General features: G+C 46.1%; 1 protein-coding gene across 8 annotated transcripts in view; it reads right to left on the bottom strand.

Moving 5' to 3' along the window:
- CAMKK2 (calcium/calmodulin dependent protein kinase kinase 2) overlaps nt 1-20,859 on the bottom strand; it is a 52,696-nt gene that overhangs the window by 21,428 nt on the left and 10,409 nt on the right. For 7 of the 8 annotated variants that reach the window (XM_068562274.1, XM_068562277.1, XM_068562271.1 and 4 more), the window contains 6 exons: nt 15,004-15,518; nt 10,178-10,225; nt 9,471-9,524; nt 8,722-8,773; nt 5,849-5,982; nt 4,136-4,172 (listed from right to left, as the gene is read on the bottom strand). In XM_068562274.1, the coding sequence (XP_068418375.1) occupies nt 4,136-4,172; nt 5,849-5,982; nt 8,722-8,773; nt 9,471-9,524; nt 10,178-10,225; nt 15,004-15,453 (775 nt within the window). In that variant the 5' untranslated portion in view covers nt 15,454-15,518. The remainder of the gene's footprint in view (nt 1-4,135; nt 4,173-5,848; nt 5,983-8,721; nt 8,774-9,470; nt 9,525-10,177; nt 10,226-15,003; nt 15,519-20,859) is intronic. The other variant, XM_068562276.1, reaches the window with a different exon arrangement.

The following is a 20,859-nucleotide window of genomic DNA, read 5'->3' as shown; positions in this document are numbered from 1 at the left end:
TGATTCAGTGGCACTTAGTATTCCACTGCCTCCAGTGAAAGCATCCCCTCTATCTAGTTCCAGAACATTTTCAGCCCCTAAAAAGAAACTCTGTGCCTCCCCCTAGCCCTGGCAACCACTAACCCACTTTCTGTTTCCATAGATTTGCCTATTCTGTACATTTCATATACGCGACTCATACAATATGCAACCTTTGGTAACTGGTTTTTTCACATAGCATGTTTTCAAGGTTCATCCATGTTGTGGCATGTATCAGTACTTTGTTCCTTTTTATGGCTGTATAATATTCCTTGGTGTGGATATGCCACATTTTGTTTATCCATTCATCAACTGATGGACATTTAGGTTATTTCCACATTTTGGCTATTATGAATAATGCTGCTATGAACATTCATGTTAAGTATTTGTGTGGCTATCTGTTTTCAGTTCTTTGGGGTATATACTTAGGAGTGGAATTGCTGGGTCATGTGGTGTAGTTATTTTAATTTTGTTCTGGTTGTACAAATATAAGTGGGAATATGAAGCTGTACCTTAGGAAATGAAAAAAACAGCACAGTGGATTTCAAAATCCAGTGGAGAATGACTTTGGAATTGTCTGTTTTCTGGAAGCATCTACCCACATTGGAGCTTCTTATGGAAGAAAGGTTGTTTCAAAGCTTGTCCAAGGGCTGAGGTGGCCAAGGAGAAAGAGCCGGCTCCTCAGACAAAAAGAGGGCTTAAAGGTTCTGACCTGAAAAGGAACTTAACTCCCCCAGGGCCCCACCCTGTTTTCACATTCATCAACCAGTGTTGGCCAAACCCTAGTTAGAGGAAATCTGCTGTGGCTTCAGGCTGTGGTTAGAAGCAAAAGTAATGGCGCTGAAGGTAAGGCTTCCACCGACAGGAGCGCTGGTCCCCTCAGCTCTCGCTTTCCCACCTTGGTTATGTAAACTTAACTTTCAAGAGCTGCTTCATGAATTTCTGTGCTTCCTCCCAAGCACTATAACTCGGTTGGCATGAGGGAAGCTGGCCTGTTGAAACAGGTCTATTTTCAGTCACTTACAGTTTAACCACTCCTGGAGCCGAGCAGTGGTGGAAAGTTTTTAACCCCAAGAAATACCAGTCGTATTCTCTACCCTTTGAGGGTCAGGCCTGCAGTTGCAGAACCCTTGCTGATACCTGCAACCTGGCTTCACACACTGCCCTGTCTGTCCTCACCACACACAGCTGTGGCTGGAAACTAAAAAATAACAGTGTCGGGATTTTTTCAAAACCGCTGGAATCACATACCAAACTCGCATGGCTCCTTCCCACACTGCCACCTCAAGAAGTGAAAAACTCTGTCCATGAAGCTGCCTGGTCCAAATGGCTTAGGAAACTCTTCTTTGAGGCTTGGGTCACGTTCTTTACACACTCATTCGACTCCTTGGCTCAAAACCCTCAAGGGGCTCCCTTCTCGCTCAGAGTAAAAGGCAAAGTTTTACAATGGTGTGAAATGTCCTCTGCCATCTGGTCTCCACTGTCCTGCACAAATGTCACCTCAGTGAGGCATCTTGAGGAGCCACTCTTTTTCGCAATTCCCCAACCTGGAACTCCTGACTCCTGTGACCCTGCTCAGGTTAGCTTTTTCCCATGATATTGTCACCTTGGAAGCCTATGCCTAATACTTAGGTCTGAGTGTGTCTGTCCATCCTCACCAGAGCAATAAAGTGCCCTGAGGGAGCGGGGGTGGGGGGGTAGGGGGTTGAGTTTCGTTCCTTGAAGAACCTAGAACAGGGCCTGACAAACCGTAACGTTTGTTGAAAGAACAACCCATCTCCTCAGAAACAGCCCACAGCCATTCGGTGTCAGGTCTGGGGCCCCAAGCGAGCAAATTATGCTGCGGATGCCATTCTGGGCCAAAAATTATCTTTTACATTTTATGATTTCTTCTATATTTCCCCAAACTTCACTCATTTGCCTACCATGTTTATAATCTGGCCATATCTATATACCACGTAAACTATTGTTTATTTCACACTTTTCTTTAAATTGACTTAGTGTTAAAACTTTTAGCCTTATCCCGGGTAATAATATCCAGGAAATCATGCGTTTACCGTGCTGGTTATAGTTTTTCCTATGCAATGATAAATTAAATCGAAAAAATTTTTTAAATGTTGGTCCATATACCACCTAAAATTGTCTCATATATTTAAAGTGGTGTTGGTACCACATTTTGAGAAATTATGACTCTGTGATGTTCATATTTTTATTATATGAATGTTTCACAATTTTTTAAAGTTATCATATCTGATGTTGTTTACTGTGTACCCTCTAAAATGTTTCTAAAGGAAGGTTTTTAAAGTTCTAAAATTGGAATATGGCCTGCACACTAGATGCTCTTAAGGAACTGGCATTAACTTTTCCAGGTACAATAACGGGAGGATTATTGTGATCATGTAGGAGATGCAGGCCAAAATGTTTAGGCGCTGAAGTGTCAAGATGTCTGCTACTTTACTCTTGGGTGGTTCAGCAAAAAAATACAGAGAAATGGATGGGTGGTTGGCTAGACTGATAAAGCAAATATGACAAAAATTACTAACTGTTGAATCTGGGCGGTAGGTAAACAGGTACTCATCGTACTCTTCTTTCAACTTTAACATTTTTCATAATAAAAACCTGGGTGGGGGAGGTGATGAAAAATAAAATGTCCTAAGCAACAATAGCATCCTTGGAATTGAACCATGGCAACTACTTTAGGGGAAATTGAGCTCTGAGCTCTAGTTCCAAACCAGACCCATTATTTATGATTAACCACTCCCTGTGCAGCAAAGGATCACCCTGTGCTCATCCAGGAGACAGGCTGGGCTTGGCCCTGCCCATACCACTCATCTCCTTAATACCCCTCCCGGCTGTCATCTGTACCCGCGAGAAATGCATACGCTAGTCTGAACGCCTACCCAAGCCAGACAACAGTGGGACACGTGACCTGTTGATCACGCCTTCCTGGGCCTGAGAGTCTGCTGTCCAGCTTTGAATTAGTCCTGCACTTCCTTCCCTCATCAGCGCTTATTCTGGGAACTGACTGAGAACTGCCTCATGTCCTCATCACTTTTTAAAAATGAGGTCTCTGAGGACATACCTGAGTCCTTCCATTTCAGTGTGCAGGGCCCAGATTCTTCAATGGCCCCTCAAGGCTCCAAATGCCCCATCATGGCCTCCCAGGCCCTCCATCTTCATCCCCACCCCCTCTCCCTGGTTTTCTCTGCTGCAGCCACATTTTTCTCAAACACACTAAGCTCTCACCAGCCTTGGGGACTTTGTACCTGCTGTTTCCTCTGCCTGGAATGCTCTTCCTCAGATGCAACAGGGCTGTGTCCTTGATATTCAGGTGCTAAATGGTCACCTCTTTTCTGCCATGGCCCCTCCATCTCTCTCTCACATCACCCTGTTTAATCTTCTTCAGAGTATCTATCTGAAGTTGATTATCTGCTTTATTTACAGTCATCCCTCGGGATCCATGGGGAATTGGTTCCAGGAACCCCCATGGGTACCAAAATCCACAGATGCTCAAGTTCCTTATATGAAATGGTGTAGTATTTGCATATAACCCATGCACATCCTCCCCTATACTTTAAATCATCTCTAGATTACTTATAATATCGAATACAATATAAATGCTATGTAAATAGTTGCCAGTGCAATTTTACTTTTTGCAAATTCAAGTTTTACTTTTTGGAACATTCGGAAATTTTTTCTTTTTAATATTTTCGATCCACATTTGGTTGAATCTGCAGATGCAGAACCTGTGGACACGGAGGGCCGACTGTAGTTGTTGACTATCTGTCTTCCCTGACTAGAATACCAGCTTCATAAGAGCAAGGGCCTCATCTTTCGTACTCATCACTGCATCCTTCGTGCCTAGAATGGTGTCCAACACACAGTAGGTACTCAATAAATATCTGCAAATGGATGAATAGGACACCCAGATAAATTCCCAGCAAGAACTCCTTGACACCTCCTGCTTTGAACCAGGGGTGCAGCCTTCTGTGTGGGGCCCAGTTGGAGCAGGAAAGGGTGGGAGATGCCAGGGGCAGGGGATGCCTGGAGAGCACCCCTGGGCTTTGGCAGGAGCAGCTGCCTGAGCAAGGGTGGCAGGAAGCAAGGGCTCTCTTACCCATGTACAGATGGTCCTCATTGGGGTCGTCCAGGACCTGTTGGCATAGCCACATGGAACAGGCCGGAGATGAGGAGCAGGAGAGAGGAAGAGGGAGAAAAGGTATGAGCAGGGAGGAAGCATCTCCACATGACTGCATTTGCCAATGGGAGGGCTGCGCTTTCCACTGTTTTTCCTAGTTAAGATGAAGGGCACAGGAAAAAACCCAGAGTGCGTGATCCAAATGGCCATCTGGAAAATAAGCGCGTTCTAGCCAAATCCTCAAGGGTCCTAAATACCCAGAAAGGAGGTTATGAAAAGGAGGGGGCAGATGCCTCCCCTGGAAAATGTCTCAGCTTGAATAAGAATCCCACCTGTCTCCTAGGAGATGATGGACTGGTCATCAGGGTGAAAATTCAAATCCTGTCCCCATTCCCCCTGCCCTGGCAGGAAATGATGTCTCCCTGCCTGGAACTGCCACAGCACTTTCTTTCTCTCTTTTACGGCCTTCCTGCTTTCATTTTATCACTATTTCTATCTTCCTCTCTCCAAAGGGCAGGCACCATGTTGTATCCACCTTGGTTGCCTCCTTGGTGCCCTGTAACAGGACTAGGCACCTAGTAGGTGCTCAGGAAGTGTCTGATGAATGAATGAACAGGCAAGCTGGCAAAGAGTCTTGTTGGGTGGGGAGCCCACACACCACAGGGCACAAGGGAGAAGGGAGATCCTGCCAGGACCTAGACACATGCGCTAACCAAGTGCCCTCGGGCTTCCTCTAAGATGGCCAACTCAAGCATCAGAGAGTTGAAATTGTGAAACTTGGTGTGACAGGTGGAGATAGCCTGCAGCCACCATCTCTCTTCTTTTGGGAAGAAACAAAGACAGACTCCTTGGCTAGACTGGTCCTCCCACCTCTTCCCATACCACACTCACCTTGCCTAGTGATCGAAGAGTCACAGGACAAGAGCCCTGAGAAAGGGATGCATCCTAGGCAGAGGCCTGGGACAGCCAACCTGGAACCCTAAGCCCTGCCCTTCGAGGAAAAGTCAGACCCAGGCACTTGCCTACCTAGAGTTCTGTTATTTTTCTTTGAAAAAATCACTTACGTTAATGTGTAGGATTATTGTTGTTTTTAAATGAATTAAAAAATTGTTTAGCTTCTCAGTTTTAAATTCTAATGTGATAAATATTAATAAACATAACCCCCATAAGCAAAAGTTTTCTGCATTCTTCAATTATTTTTAAGAGCATAAAAGGGTCTTGAGACCAAAAAGTGTGAGAACTGCTGATCTAGAGCAGGGGTTGGCAAATTACAGCATACAGGCCAAATCTGGCCCTCCCCTGTTTCTGCAAGTAAAGTTTTATCGAAACACAGCCAGGCCCATTTGTTTACATGCAAATGGCTGCTTTTGTGCCACAACTACACATATGTATAGTACAAGGAGAACCAGCTCCAAAAAGAGAGAAACAGGTGAAGGGCAATCCTCAGTATCCCTCTGAGCCTCAATTCCTTCGTCTATAAAATGGAAGTAATAGTCTAAGCGAGGGGTGAGGATTACACAAAATAACAGGGTGAAGGAGCCTGGAGAAATAACTACCACTCAGCCCTGCAACAGGCTGTTTGATGTGATGTGGCTCTCCCTGGAAACCAGTGGTATGGCATTTTGATAATAACAGAGACAGGGCTGGACCATCACCATTCCTCCCTCTCTCCTCCGTGTCTCCCCACCTCACCTCCACCAGCTTCACCACGTTGGGGTGGTCCAGCTTCTTGAGGATGGCTATTTCCTGGTACACCTGCTCAATGGGGCCCCTGGGCTGGATGCAGCCCCTGGGGGCTGGCCGGGTCCCTCGGGGAGGGGGGCGACCTGGAGGAGACATGAACCATCCCAGAGTCAGGGCAAAGGACTTTCCTCTGCAGAGGGGGACTGTAGGCAGCACAAATGAAGTGGGGGGGCTCTCAGAAGGGCTGGAATGGCTGATGCCACAGGGGGCTTTATTTACTTATTTATTTATTTTGGCTGCATTGGGTCTTCGATGCTGCACGCGGGCTTTCTCTAGTTGCAGCGAGCGGGAGCTACTCTTCTTTGCGGTGCACAGGCTTCTCACTGCAGTGGCTTCTCTTGTTGCAGAGCATGGGCTCTAGGCGCACAGGCTTCAGCAGTTGCAGCATGTGGGCCCAGTAGTTGCGGCACGCAGGCCCTAGAGCATGTGGGCTTCAGTAGATGTGGGGCACTGGCTCAGTAGTTGTGGGATCTTCCCGGAGCAGAGATCGAACCTGTGTCCCCTGCACTGGCAGGCAGATTCTTAATCACTGGGGCTTTAAAAGCCCCACCAGTGGCTTTAAACAGCCTTCTCTTCATCTGACTCCTCTGCTGCTGGAAACTAGTGACGCTGGAGACCTAGTCCCCTTGCCCAGCCTTCTGTTAATTCTCTCCTTCCTGTCCCATTTCCCAGGCCACAGTGAGAATCAAGAGTTCACTGAGGTACAAGGAAAAGAAGTCTGAGGTCTAGTTCAGCAATCTCAATATTCCCCTCTCTGGGGCTCGGTTTTCCCACTCCATAAGATGGACAAAAACATTATCCTTCACCTCCATAACTCATGGAAGTAGCAGAGATATAAAATAAAGTCCAGGATAGGAAAAGAAGTAAGAGCTGATAAGAGAAAAAACAAAGGACTTGCTTGGCCCTGCAGTGACTGATAGTCAAAAGGTCACAGTGATGGAAAGGTCCACAGTCAAAACACTTGCACTGCATATTATATGTAAGTAAGGATCTAAGTGTGACTAACAGAACACAATGTGGATGTGTCAGCCTTGGAAAAGTAAAAGCAGAGGTGCAGGTGTCAGAGTGGGATGTGAACAGAGGCAAGGCAAGTTCAAAGGAAAGATACTTGCTGCATCTGCTGTAACAAGGGAGAAAGTGACAAGGGTAGTAACAACAAAGGAGCTGAACATTGTGGTATCACCTCATTGCCTGGTTAGGGAAAGGGAGGAAGGGAGTGGTTTAAGTCATCCTCAGAGCAAGTCAGAAGTAAATGCCAAAAATTAATAAATCAAGAAATAATGGCACAAGGATATTATTTGGCTCAGAGTTCAGATAAGCAGGATAAACCAGGGTCCTGGTGATAGGACAGGGTTTTGGGATTTATGTTTCTTCTTATCTACTTTCTCTTTTCAGCTCAAGCCAACATTTTGCTCAGCACTGCTGGCAGGGAGCTTATGCTGGAGCAGCATATGCTCACCTACACCTGATCACGTGCAGTAACTACCAGCTGCTAAAAGAGCTAAAAGTGGGGGTTGCCTATAGGGAGAGGGAGGAGTACAGCAAGAAACTGTTGATCTCCATTATACACCCTTCTGTTCTTTTGCATTTTTGTAGATATAATTGAAATACCTTATGGTATTTCAATTTTTTTAATTCATCATTTTAAAATATATAATTTAATGGTTTTTAGTACATTCACAAGGTTGTGAAACCATGACCACTAGGTCTTTTTTTTTTTTAATTTTTTTAATTTTTGGCTGCATTGGGTCTTGCTGCACGCAGTCTTTCTCTCTAGTTGTGGCGAGCAGGGGCTACCCTTCGTTGCAGCATGCGGGCTTCTCACTGCAGTGGCTTCTCTTGTGGAGCACGGGCTCTAGGCGCATGGGCTTCAGTAGTTGCAGCACGCAGGCTCAGTAGTTGCGGCACGCGGGCCCTACACTGCACAGGCTTCAGTAGCTGAGGCGCGTGGGCTCAGTAGTTGCAGCACACAGTCTCTAGAGCACAGGCTCAGTAGTTGTGGCACACGGGCTTAGTTGCTCTGTGGCATGTGGGATCTTCCCGGAGCAGGGATCGAACCCGTGTCCCCTGCATTGGCAGGCGGATTCTTAACCATTGTGCCACCAGGGAAGTCCCTCACCATTAAGTCCTGAACATTTTCAACCCCCCCACAAAAAAACCCATACCTATTAGCAGTCAGTCCCCACTCCCTTTTAACCCTAGCCCCTGGAAATCACTAATCTGCTGTCTCTGTGGATTTACCTATTCCGGACATTTCATATAAGTGGAATCATACAATATGCGGCCTTTTTTGTCTGGCTTCTTTCATTTAGCATCATGTTTTCAAGGTCATCTGCGTTGCAGCATGTATCAGAATTTCATTTCTTTTTATGGCTGAATAATATTCCATTGACTAGACAGACCACCTTTTGTTTATTCATTCATCCGTTGACAGACATTTGGGGTTGTTTCTACATTTTGGCTATTATGAAGAGTGCTACCATGAGCCTTCATGTACGAGCTTGTGTGAACGTGTGTTTTCAATTCTCTTGGGTATATATGCCTAGGAGTAGAATTGCTGGGTCATACGGTCACAGCATGTTTAACTTTTCGAGGAACAGTCAAACTGTTTTCCTCTGAGGGATTTTTTTTACTTGATACCTATATTACTTCAATAAATATTTTTAAAAGAAAATGAATTTTAAAACGTCAGCAGGAGGCCCAACGCTGTCTTAGGGGAATCCACCCAGGACACCTCTGCAGGGGACACCATTCAGTGGGTCTTCTCTGTATTGCCCCAGCCCCTGCACCTAAGAACAAAGGCCCTGGCCCAACAAACTCACGTGGAAAGCCCGCCTGTCGGATCAGTTTCTTTTTGGACAGCACCTTCATTGCCTGTGGGAGGAAAGACCCCACGTCCTGGTTAAAATGGGGAGGAGGGTGAAGGGAGAGTTCCTTCCACTCCTAGGCCTGCCCAAGCTGTCAGTGCCCCAGCAGCCGCAGGACAATGTAGTGAGCACCTTGTCACTGGAATGGGTCAACTCCACGGAGTTGAGTCCTGGGGTCCCTCCAGGCCGGACGGTACTTCCAAGGTTCCAGGTCAGCTCTCCCAGCTGGGAGGCCACAAACCTTGGGATTCGTTACCACTGAATCAAGACACAAGTGAGGTGGAGTGATGGGCAAGGGACATTTTACACATGGGGAAACTGAGGTTCAGCATTTATGTCACTTGTCCAAGGACACATAATTGGCACATGGGAGAGCAAGGATTTGAACCCATATTGGACTGATTTCAAAGTCTCAGCCACAGGGCAGTTTGTCTCACTACCACCCAGTTCTTAGTGCTATGGAGGATGTAGAAAGGGTAGCCCAGAGTAAGGATATGAGACGTTTGCTTAATTTATTCACTCAATCTTCCTGAGCCAATCACTTCACCTCCCCATTTCCCCACTTCCTTCCTAATGCACAGAATAAACATGACCTAAGAATAAAATGAGACAACAGCTAAGAAAACCTTCCAGGAAGGCAAGTGCTAGAAAGGAGTCTTTTTCTTTGGACAAGGATGGGGAGGGAGGGGGATGTGGATACTCACGTAGTAGGTATTGTCATTTTCATTGTAGGCCAGCTTGACCACGCCATAGGAGCCCTGGATAAAGGGAGATGCCTGTGACATACTATTCAGAAGTTATGATCTGCAAAATGAGGACCCTAATACAGAGCTTGCAAACTGGCAGCCCATTGGCAAAATCCACCCTGTATGTTGCTGGATCTGCAGTTTTTAGAAAGTTTGAATTGGTGGCCAACATTATAAAACAGGTCAGATATAAAAATCCAGATTCTGATATGGATATGGAGCCATAATCATTTCCATATGTTAACAGTTTGCCACAGTCCTCACCACTCCCTACTGTCTTATACCTAGCATGTTTTCCTCATTTATATTATTCACTTGTTCTCTATTGGCATTTGAGTTTTCGACCCTTGCAATGATACTGCCCATTGGCTGATATAAAAGCAAAAACAGATGTGAGAGTACCTTAAGGAGAAAAAAACCAACACCAATGTTGGTGATATGGAATTTCCCTGCAAGCTTTGTGAGCTTTTGTAGAAACATAGTACGATGTAAAAACAAAACAAAATAAAACAAAACAGATGGACCATAAATGACAAAACCCTCCCCCTCCCAGCCTCATCTCCAAGGACTCCTCTCCCACTCCCAAATCTAGTGGGGTTCCCTCCACAGTATCCAAGACATCCTCGGTAGGTATGGAAAACCAGCCTGGCTCCTGGGATATTTACCTTTCCAATTTCGTCCTTCAGTGTGTACTGATTCAGCTGTACACAATCCTGGAAAATAAGTAGAAACACATAGAATATGAATTGTAAGTTTGCAGCTAGATACATTTTTCAGAAACTGAAGTTTGCAGCTAGATACATTTTTCACAAACTTAACAAACTAAAACAAAGAAACCTTAACCAGGCCCCAAATCAAGAAAGGGAACATTCCCAGCGCCCCAGAAGCATCTCCCATATACTGGCCCCTGTCCAGGGTGACCACTATCCTGACTTCTACCAGCACAGTTGTTGTTGGTTTTTTTTTTTTCCTTTGGCTGTGCCATGCAGCATGTAGGAGTTTAGTTCCCAGACCAGGGATTGAACCCATGCCCCCTGCAGTGGAAGCTTGGAGTATTAACCACTGGATTGCCAGGGAAGTCTCTACCGGCACAGCTTTTGCACATTGTAAGAGCGTAATGATATAGTATGTACTCTTTTCATACCCATTTTAAAGGTTCTTCCCACTTTTAAAAAGTTTATTTATTTTTTAAAAGTTAATTTAAAACTAAACAATAATCCATGACTGTGTTATCCTGTAAAAAATGTAAAGTGATACAAGAGGAGAAAATCTGAATGTCCTTAGCGCAAACAAAAGTTTCTTAACAGTTTCTCAAAAGTTCTTTTTTGTATAAAAAAAGTGCAAAATATAAAAGGAAACAAATGATTGGATTTCAATCAAAATTAAAACTTTTGCTCTTTGAAACACTACTAAGAAAAAAAAGGTAAGCCACAGACTGAGAGAAACTATTTGCAACACTTACAGTGGACAAAAGACTGGTATCCAGAACATATAAAGAACTCCTGGGCTTCGCTGGTGGCGTGGTGGTTAAGAATCCGCCTGCCAATGCAGGGGACACGAGTTCGAGCCCTGGTCAGGGAAGATCCCACATGCCGCGGAGCAACTAAGCCCGTGCGCCACAACTACTGAGCCTGCGCTCTAGAGCCCACAAGACACAACTGCTAAGCCTGCGCACCTACAGCCCGTGCTTCACAACAAGAGAAGCCACCGCAATGAGAAGCCTGCGCACCGCCAACGAAGAGTATCCCCCCTTCGCCGCAACTAGAGAAAAGCCCAAGCGCAGCAATGAAGACCCAACGAAACCAAAAAAAAAAAAAAACTTAAATAAATAAATAAGAACTCTACAACTCATTAATAAAAAGACAACCCAATTAAAAATGGGCTAAAGATTTGATAAGCTATTTCTCCAAAGAAGGTACACAAATGATCAATAAGCACATGAAAAGATGCTCAACATCATTACTCATCAGGGAAATGCAAATTAAAGCCACACCCACTAAATTGGCTAAAATCAAAAAGACAGACCAAACCAAGTATTGTCAGAATGTAGGGCAAATGAAACTCTCATACGCTACTGGTGGGAATGTAAAATGGTGCAGCCTTTTTGGAAAACGGTTTGGCAGTTTCTTAACAAGCACTTCCCATATGACCCAGCCATTCTACACCTAGGTGTTTACGCAAAAGAAATGAAAACTTGTGTCCATGCAAAGACTTGTATACAAATGTTCACAACAGCTTTATTAGTAATAGCCAAAAACTGGAGGGCCTCCCTGGTGGCACAGTGGTTGAGAGTCTGCCTGCCAATGCAGGGGACACGGGTTCGAGCCCTGGTCTGGGGGGATCCCACATGCCGTGGAGCAACTGGGCCCGTGAGCCACAATTACTGAGCCTGCACGTCTGGAGCCTGTGCTCCGCAGCAAGAGAGGCCGCGATAGTGAGAGGCCCGCGCACCGCGATGAAGAGCGGCCCCCACTTGCCACAACTAGAGAAAGCCCTCGCACAGAAACGAAGACCCAACACAGCCATAAATAAATAAATAAAATTAAAAAAAAAAAAACCTGGAAACAATCCAAATGTCCATCAATAGGTAAATGGATAAACAAACTATGGTATATCTGTACAATGGAATACTATTTAGCAATAAAAAGGAATGAACTACTAGTATGTACAAAAATATGGATAAATCACAAAATCATTATGCTATGAAAGAAGCTAAGCTAAAAAAGAGTACATACTAAATGATTCCACTCATATAAAATTCCAGAACTTGTAAGCTAATCTATGATGAAAAAAGGCAGGTCAGCCACTACCTGGGAAAGGGGAGGTGGGGGAGGGATGTGTTGTTGGGTGTGCTGGAAATGTCTGCGATCTTGATGGGGGTGATGGTTTTATGGATGTTTACATACATCACAACTGATCATATTGCACATCTGAAATATGTGCAGTTTATTTCACTTCAATTATACCTCAGTATATTTAGGCTGAACATGTTAAGTGATACAAGAAGTAAAACTGGGAAAAGAAACACGATAGAAAGCAAAACTTCAAGTGTTACAGAGAAGCCCAACATTTCCCTTGAAACCCCTCCCATGCCCCAATTCTATCCCTCTCCCTGAACCTTGATATCAGTTTGGTGTATAAATTTCTAGGCCTTTTTCTATGTAAATGCACACATACATGCATCTGTAGAAAATACAGAGTACTGTTTTGGGATGGGGTTGGGGAGGCATAGACGGTGTCACACTAAATCAGTTCTCAACTTCCTTTGACTGGAGTTAGTTCCACATCAGACCTGCATCTTTGACTTGCTGTGTAACGGGCCCACAGATCTCTCACCTCACTGGTGGACTTTTTAGTTTGTTTTGTGCTTCTCTCCAGTATTGTTTTCATTCCCCTGAGTCCTGAAGGGATATGACAGGCAGAGGTAGGGCCCTGCAGAGCTGTCCTAAGGGGTCTCATTGCCTCATAATCTAGCCCCCACACACTGCTGAGTTCATCTTCCAAGAATACACTCTGACCACATCAGCCCCAGCTCGCTGCTGCTTCCAGAGTCAAGTCCTGACTTCACAGCCTGACCTTCAACCCCTCTAAAGCTCTGACCTTGGCAGAGTTGTCTAGTTGCCCACCAAACACCAGTCTCTCCTTTCTTCCTTATAAGTGGAACTCTGCGTGGCAACATTCCAGGCTAGAAAACTGCATTTCCCAGCTTCTCTTACAGCTAAAGTGGCCATGTGTTCTGGCTAGTGGGAGATAAGCAGAAGTTGCTGGGTAGAGCTTCCAGGAAAGAGGACTGACTTAGGAGGCAGACATCTTTTGCCTTTCTTCCCTGCTCCTTCTTCCTGCCTGGAATGGAGCTGAGAAGGCTAGAGCCACAGCAGCCATCTTGTGATCATGAGGTTTTAAGGGCAAAAGCAACAACACAACTACCACACCAATCCCCAATGCCTAGCTCTAGATTTATTTTACATGGTTAAAAAAAACCTATTGTGTTAAAGCCACTGTTGTTGGGAGATATCTGTTTCTCTAAGCTGACTCATTTCTAACTGATACAAACTCGAGCTCACTCTCCAGCCCTGCTTCCACAGTGCCCCCCATTTTGGGCCCCACACTCCAGTTAACTGAATCCCTGACCTATCCTGAATTCTATGGAAAGGAATATGTTGGCATACATAGCTGGTACTTAGCTGGGTTATGGTAATCATACTTTTAAAACTAAAATATTAGAGGAATGAGACTACCTCTGTCACCTAGGTGGCCTGTGGCTAGTTAATAAACTAGGAGATGAAACAACAATAACAATTTTTTTTAAATGGGCTCATGCCTTCTACCTCGGGGCCCTTGCTCATGCCATGCTCACCCCCTGCAGTGAACTCTCAGTGTGTAGTTAAATATCAGCCCCTTTAGAAAGCCATTCCTGATTTCCAGACGTCCCCCAACAAAATGTATTCCTTCCTTCAACAAATATTTGTGAGCGACTATGCGCCAGGCAGCGTGCTCAGTGCTGGGGGCCCTGTGGTGGACAGGACTGTTCCTAACATCCTAGCTGAGGCGGGGGCGGTGGGGGGGAACAGGCAATAAACAACTTAACAAACACACAGATAATCAGATGGTGACAAGTGCTGAGAAGGAAAGTCAACAGGGCAACAAGGACAGAGAGGGACGGAAGGCTGTTTAGAGGGGGTGGAATGAGAGGCCCTTCAGAGGAGGTGATATTTGAGTTGAGACTTGGAAGCCAGATGGAGATGCCCTTGCAAAGATGGCGGGGGGCGGTGTGGTTCCAAGCAGAGGGAACAGCAAGGGTAAAGGCCTAACGGAGGGAATGAGGAAGACAAAGAAGTGGGTAAGGTCGGAGCTCTGTGAGTTGGCAGCACAAAGGTAGGAGATGGGGCAGGAGGTGGGGCAGGGGCGGATCAGGCCCTGTGAACCCTGCTGGGGATCTGAGTTCCAACCCACCTCCCAGAAGTTTATGGTAAAGATCAAGTGAGAAGTGCAGGTACAGTGCTGAGGGCAGTGCCTGGGAAGGCAAACACTCAGCAACTGGGGCCATGCTGTTTGTCAGGGTGGTTTTATGGATGTATAAAAGGTCAGGGCCTCTCACTGACCCACCATCCGCATTTCAGAGCCCCCAGCACAACTTCCAACTGCCAGCACGTGCATCTCTTTGTGAGAGGCTCTGTCTGTCCCAGAGATGCTCTGCCCACACTCAGGGACTGCCAGCAGTTGGTGTAACAGGCCCAGCTCCCTGGCCCTCAGATGGAATAACTCTGGGGCTTCCGTCCTACACTGTCTCCCAGGGCTGCCCAGAGGTGGAGGCCCAGTTGCCCACAGTGGTAACTGGCTCCAACATGCACCCTTTATTGACGTCTCCCTGGGTTTCCTGGGGTCACCTCCCCAATCAACTGGTTGCGCTGGAATCCTTCTGGGGGAGCCCAACCCAAAGCGGAGGCATTCCGGGCGCGGGACAGGGCACCAGGGGCCGCCGCTCACATACCTGCATCCCGGTGATGGAGACGCGGTGCGACTCCACCGTGGGCCTCCGGGGCAGCCGCGGCGAGGACTGCGGAGAGCCCACGGGCGAGTGGGGCAGGGCCGGGTAGACGCAGCGCCCATTCGCATCCAGCAGGGACCGCTCTTGCAGAGAGAGCTTGCGACTGGAGAGGTGGGGCCGGGCCTGGGACCCGGAGACATCGAGGCGGACCTCTCCGCCAGGGGCCAAGGACCGGTCCCGGGCCAGGCCGCTGTCCACAGCGCAGGCCGGCTCGCACTCAGTGACCACGATGAAGGACTCCATGCCCAGATGGATGCTCAGGGACGAGAGGCCCCGCAGGGCTTCACAGGGCTTCTGGCCTTCGCTGCTGTTGCTGCTTCCGCCCCCGCCCCCCAGCTCATCCTGGGGGGCGGCCCGGTCGCTGCTGGGCTGGCTAGAGACGCATGATGACATGGTGCATGTGCCGACCTCATGCGACACGCACGTGCCCGGGCACTCCCATCCGGCAGCGGCGCCACCTGCAGGGAGAGGAAGGGTCAGCTGCCCCCATCCTGTGCGGCAGGGGCAGGGACGGGGGTCTCTCCTGCTGGGCCAGACCGGTGCCTCATTCCTGCTTTGAGTCGCCGTCCTTGAAAAAAATATCTTGCAAAACACAGTGTGAACTGAAATCTTTTGCGTCTATATAGAAGAGCTTACTCCACATTTCCTCACTGTATCCTTTTTTTTTAATTGATGTATAGTTGATTTACAACGCTGTGTTAGTTTCTGCTGTATAGCAAAGTGATTCAGTTATACATATGTATACATATTTTTTATATTCTTTTCCATTATGATTTATCACAAGATATTGAATATAGTTCCCTGTGCTATACAGTAGGACCTTGTTGTTTCACATTTCCTCATCCTAAAAGCCCCTCCTCACACAAAACAAGAATCCCAAATTCAATTCCTGTAGAAACCAAGTATGAGAAAACCCCAAAATAGAGCCCCCATGCCTCCTACAAAGGTGGCAGCTACCTCCAGCTCAAGCCAATTGTTGTTAAACAGGGATTGGGGCCTAGAATTGTCTGGTTATCTCCCCAACCCCTCTTTTTTTTTTTTTTCAAGAGAAGCCCTAAAGCCAGGATGTTAGGTGAGATCTCTTGATTTTTTTTTTTTTTAAATTAGCAACTATTTTAAATATTTTAAAATGCTGGGCAGGCCAAATGAAACACTTCCACATGGTGACCTCTAGGCTGCATCACTTCACAATAGCAATGATTCAGACAGCCCTTTACAGATTATAAAATATCTTCCACACCTCAGGATAATTTCACAAGCACCCTAGGTTGTTGGTTTGCCATTATACCCTCATTTTGTAAATGGGGAAACTGAGGCTCAAGAGAGGGAGAGGGATTTGCCCAGGTCTCCTAATGCAAAGACCATGAACACAGGAGTCCAGTCCCCTAGCCTGGCCTGGCCGATGATTCTCAACTGAGGAGTGGGGGTCAGGGTCACACCAGCAGAGAGTGTGTGAGCCAGGGAAGTTTGTGTCGTCTGAGGAGCTAGGCTCGACATACCTATTATCTAATGTTTCCCTAGTTCAGCCCCCAGCTAGTACTTGCAAGATGTAAGGCAAATATGAGATAAAAAAAGGTTAACATCAAATAGCTTGGTGGTTCCTCAACAAATTAAACAGAGAATTACCATATGACTGAGCAATTCCGTTCCTAGGTATATATCCAAACAGCACTACTCACAACAGCCAAAAGGGAAAAAACAACCTACGTGTCCACGGACAGATGAATGGATAAGCAAAATGTGGTCTGTCCACACAACGGAATATGACTAGAAAGGAATGAAGAACTGACACAGGCTACAAACTGCATGAACCTCAAAAACATGATGCTAAGTGAAAGATGCCAGACACAAAAGGTCACATGTGTATAATCCTATTTATATGAAAGTTTTTCTTTTTTGGCCATGCCACGTGGCTTGCAGGATCTTAGTTCCCCAATCAGGGATCAAACCCGTGCCCCCTGCAGTGGAAGCGCAGAGTCCTAACCACTGGACAGCCAGGGAATTTCCCTGTATGAAATTTTTTAAATAGGCAAATGCATACAGACAGAAAGTAGATTACTGGTTGCCTAGGGCTGGGGAGGTATTGGGGGAAAAGGGGAGTGACTGCCAGTGGGTATGGGGTCTCCTTTTGGAGTGATGAAAATATTCTGGAACTAGATAGAGATGGTGGTTGTACAACACTGTGAATGGACTAAATGCCACTGAGTTGTACATTTTTAAATAGCTAATTTTATGTTATGTGAATTTAAAAAAAAAAAAAAGATTGACACACTCCCTTAGACTGTCAATTCCTTCTGTCTCTGGGACAGAATATTAACCTTTGGTTCGTATGTTTGACAAATTCTGCTGGACAAATGTCACAGGTACCACTGGAATTCAGGGAGTATATCCACAGATACAGACAGTGGCAGCTCTGTGCTGATCACCCATGTCACAAAGGTGCCAGGAAAACAGTGAGGGCTGACTAGAGAGATTTTATGAATGAATAAAATGATATCTCTTTAAGACACTGGGTGGCAGTGGGGGGATACAGAGGAAAGTAAAGATGGGAGCAGAAAGCCAGTGCTTCCTGGAGGGCTTGGTTGAGGGGCAGAGAAATGCTACCCGCCCTCTTGGGATAGTCCTGCAATAAGTATTTATGGAATAGCTTCTATGTATGCAATCTGGACCATGACGTGGGCAGATGGGGTCCCTTGTGGAGCAGGGAAAGATCAATGGGAAAGGCACTAAGGAACTAACAACAGCATGCCAGTCCGGACATGGCACAATTTATGAACACAGAGTACAGTGTAAAGGAATAACAAAGTACCCAATCATGTGACAAGATGCTCAGCCTCAGTTATGGTAAGAGAAGTGCAAACTCAAACTACAACGAAATGGTTTGGTGGATCCTCAAAAAGTTAAATGTAGAATTATCATTTGACTCAGCAATTCCTCTTCTAGGTATATATATATATATATATATATATATATATATATATATATATCCCCAAAAGAACTGAAAGCAGGGATTCAAACAGATACTTATACACCCATGTTCACAGCAGCATTATTCACAATAGCCAAAAGGTAGAAACGTCCCAAGTTTCCATCAATGGAAGAATAGATAAACAGAATGTGGTCTATTTATACAATAGAACACTATTCAGCTATAAAAGGAATAAAGTTCTGACACATGCTACAACATGGATGAGCCTTGAAAACATGCTAAGTGAAACACGCCAAATATTAAAGGACAAATACTGTATGACTTCACTTATAGAATAGGCAAATTCATAGAGACAGAAAGTTTAGAATAGAGGTTACCAGAGACCAGGGGAGAGGGGAGCAGGGAGTCATTGCTTAAGGGGTATAGAGTTTCTATTTGGGGTAATGAAAAAGTTCTGGAAATGGATAGTGGTGATGGCTGCACAACATTCGGAATGTAAATAGTGCCATTGAACTGTACATCTAAAAGTGGTTAAAATGGTAAATTTTATGTTATATATATTTTACCAAAATTAAGAAAATAATAATAAAGCTACAATGAAATATCTTTTTTCCAACTATCGGATTGGCAAAGACAAAAAATATAATAACAGCACTATTTTGATGAGGCTATGGGCAGTATGAATTAGTATCACCTTTATGAAGGGAAATTCACCAATATCTAACAAAATTCCAAATGCACATACCTTTGACTTAGCAATTCTGCACCTGGGAGTATTTACCTTACAATCTCACACATAAAAAAATGATATACGTACAAAATTATCTTGGTAGTGTGGTTTGAAATGACTATCCACGGGGGACTGAGTAAATAAAATGAGGTACATGCAGCCCAGGAGAAAATCATGCATTCATTTTAAAAGAGGTGACTCTGTATATCCTAATGTGAATTAGCTCCAAGACACACTGTTACATGGAAAAAACCAAGGCATTCGAATGCTGCTGTTGGCATAGGGGGAAAAGGGCCATACACGCATACATAATCATATGCAGAGCATATTTCTGGAAAGATACACAAGAAAATGATAAGAGTGGCCTCAAGAGAAGACAACTGGTTTGCAGAAACGGGGGGGGGGCAGGGTGGGAGGGACTTAACTTTCACTGTATTTGCTTTTACTTTTGTAAAAGTAAGTGTGCAGAGTAACTATTCAGAAATGAATTTTTAAAAGAAAGCAACTGTAACCACAGTAGGAGTTAGGATGATCAGGCCCGAGTGCTACCTCTGGGGCACGAGGCACAGGGAGGGAGCAGTTGGCTCTATCTCCTAATCCTTTATCCCACTCTGACTGTATCTGAGAAAGAAATCATTAAATGTGTCCCTGTCTTGTCTTCCTCATCCGTGAAAGAGTACAACCCAAGTTCAATGTTCTCCACGGTCTCAGCTGCTGTTCCTTTACATATCCTTTTTATAATCCTTATTTCCCAGGAGGGGAAAAGCAGGGTCCCTGAAGTTTGACTGCCTGGGGCCGCAGCCTCAGTTTTCTCTTCTATAAAATGGGCACTCACCCGAGAGTCATGAGGACTAACTGAACTAAGAACTCAGTATTCATGTCTGGTGCATGGTTAAGTGCTCTTCTTTCAACAAATACTTCCTGAATGCCTACTACCTGCCAGGCTATGCTCCAGAATGTTCCTCCTCCTGTGTGTGTTCTGTAGCCCTGGCAGCGTGGGCCTGCCTCCCCTCCACTGGCCCGTCCTCCCTCCCAGAGCCTCCTCTGACATGGCTGCAGAGTTCCTGAAAAGAAAACTAGTCTGGCAGCACCTGAGACAGTTAATGGAAAATTTTTCTTCTTGCCAACAGAAGAACAATTGCTTATCGATCACCACTCCAGGCCAAGGACACCAAGCCATCCACCCCCGGCAAAGCTGCATTTAATCAGTCTCCTTGACGAGCTGGCATCTGGCCCCGTGCCTTGGCCCTTGAGGCCTGGAGGAGAAAGGAGAGAAAAAATGCACTGTCTGGCGCTGGGGCAGAGGTGCAGGCCCCTGTGCTGGAGGGATAGGTGTGTTCAGGTCTCCGGAAAGAGCCCCAAGGGACACAGACCTCAGTGCCTCGAGGTCACCTGGAGGCCCCTCACTGGTCTGCAGCAGGCCTGGCAGGCAAGGACTTGGCCATTCAGCACCACTGACCCCACAGAGTCCAAGCCAGAATCTGACCGTTTCTGAGGTCACAGATCCTATGAGGTCACACGCCCTTTAAGGATCTGTTGAAAGCTACCAACACTCCCAGGAGAAGAAAAATCATCCAAAAAGACAATGGTTTGCATTATAACAGCTAACATCCAACTGAGCATTTCTTCACCAAACATTGAAACAGCTCTGCCTGGGTCATTTAATCCTCACAGGCCCTCTGCGAGGGAGGGACAGCTAAGCATTCAGTTTTGACAAAATTTCAAAAGCCCCCTCCCCGAGCCTCCTGCCCCAATCCATGGGTCCTTCCCCAGGCCCTGAAGCCTCCCCACCGCCCTTGGCTGGCAGCCCCGAGCTCCCCTCCCTCCCCTCTCACAGGCAGCTCCATGGAGGACCAGACCCTTCCTGGAGCAGATGAACCCGGCTCCAGGCCAGGATGAAGGGAGCGCTCATTCCTCTGCCAGGAAGCCAAGTGCGAGTGGCCTCCAGGAAACACATTCCCATATCCTGGGGGCATTTTCCAACCTGCGCCTGCTTACCAAATGCCGAGCCACCACCACGGGAGCTGCAGCACAGCAAGCAGCCAGTGAGCGGGCCCGTGACATGCCCTGACCCATGATACACCCTTCGCGTGGTCCCCTGAGGTCCCGGGCAACACGGGACAACAAAGAGGCCCAAAAT

The sequence above is a fragment of the Eschrichtius robustus genome, chromosome 14, assembly GCF_028021215.1.
Source record: "Eschrichtius robustus isolate mEscRob2 chromosome 14, mEscRob2.pri, whole genome shotgun sequence".
NCBI classification, from domain to species: domain Eukaryota; kingdom Metazoa; phylum Chordata; class Mammalia; order Artiodactyla; family Eschrichtiidae; genus Eschrichtius; species Eschrichtius robustus.
This window is presented reverse-complemented; position numbering and strand designations above follow the sequence as displayed.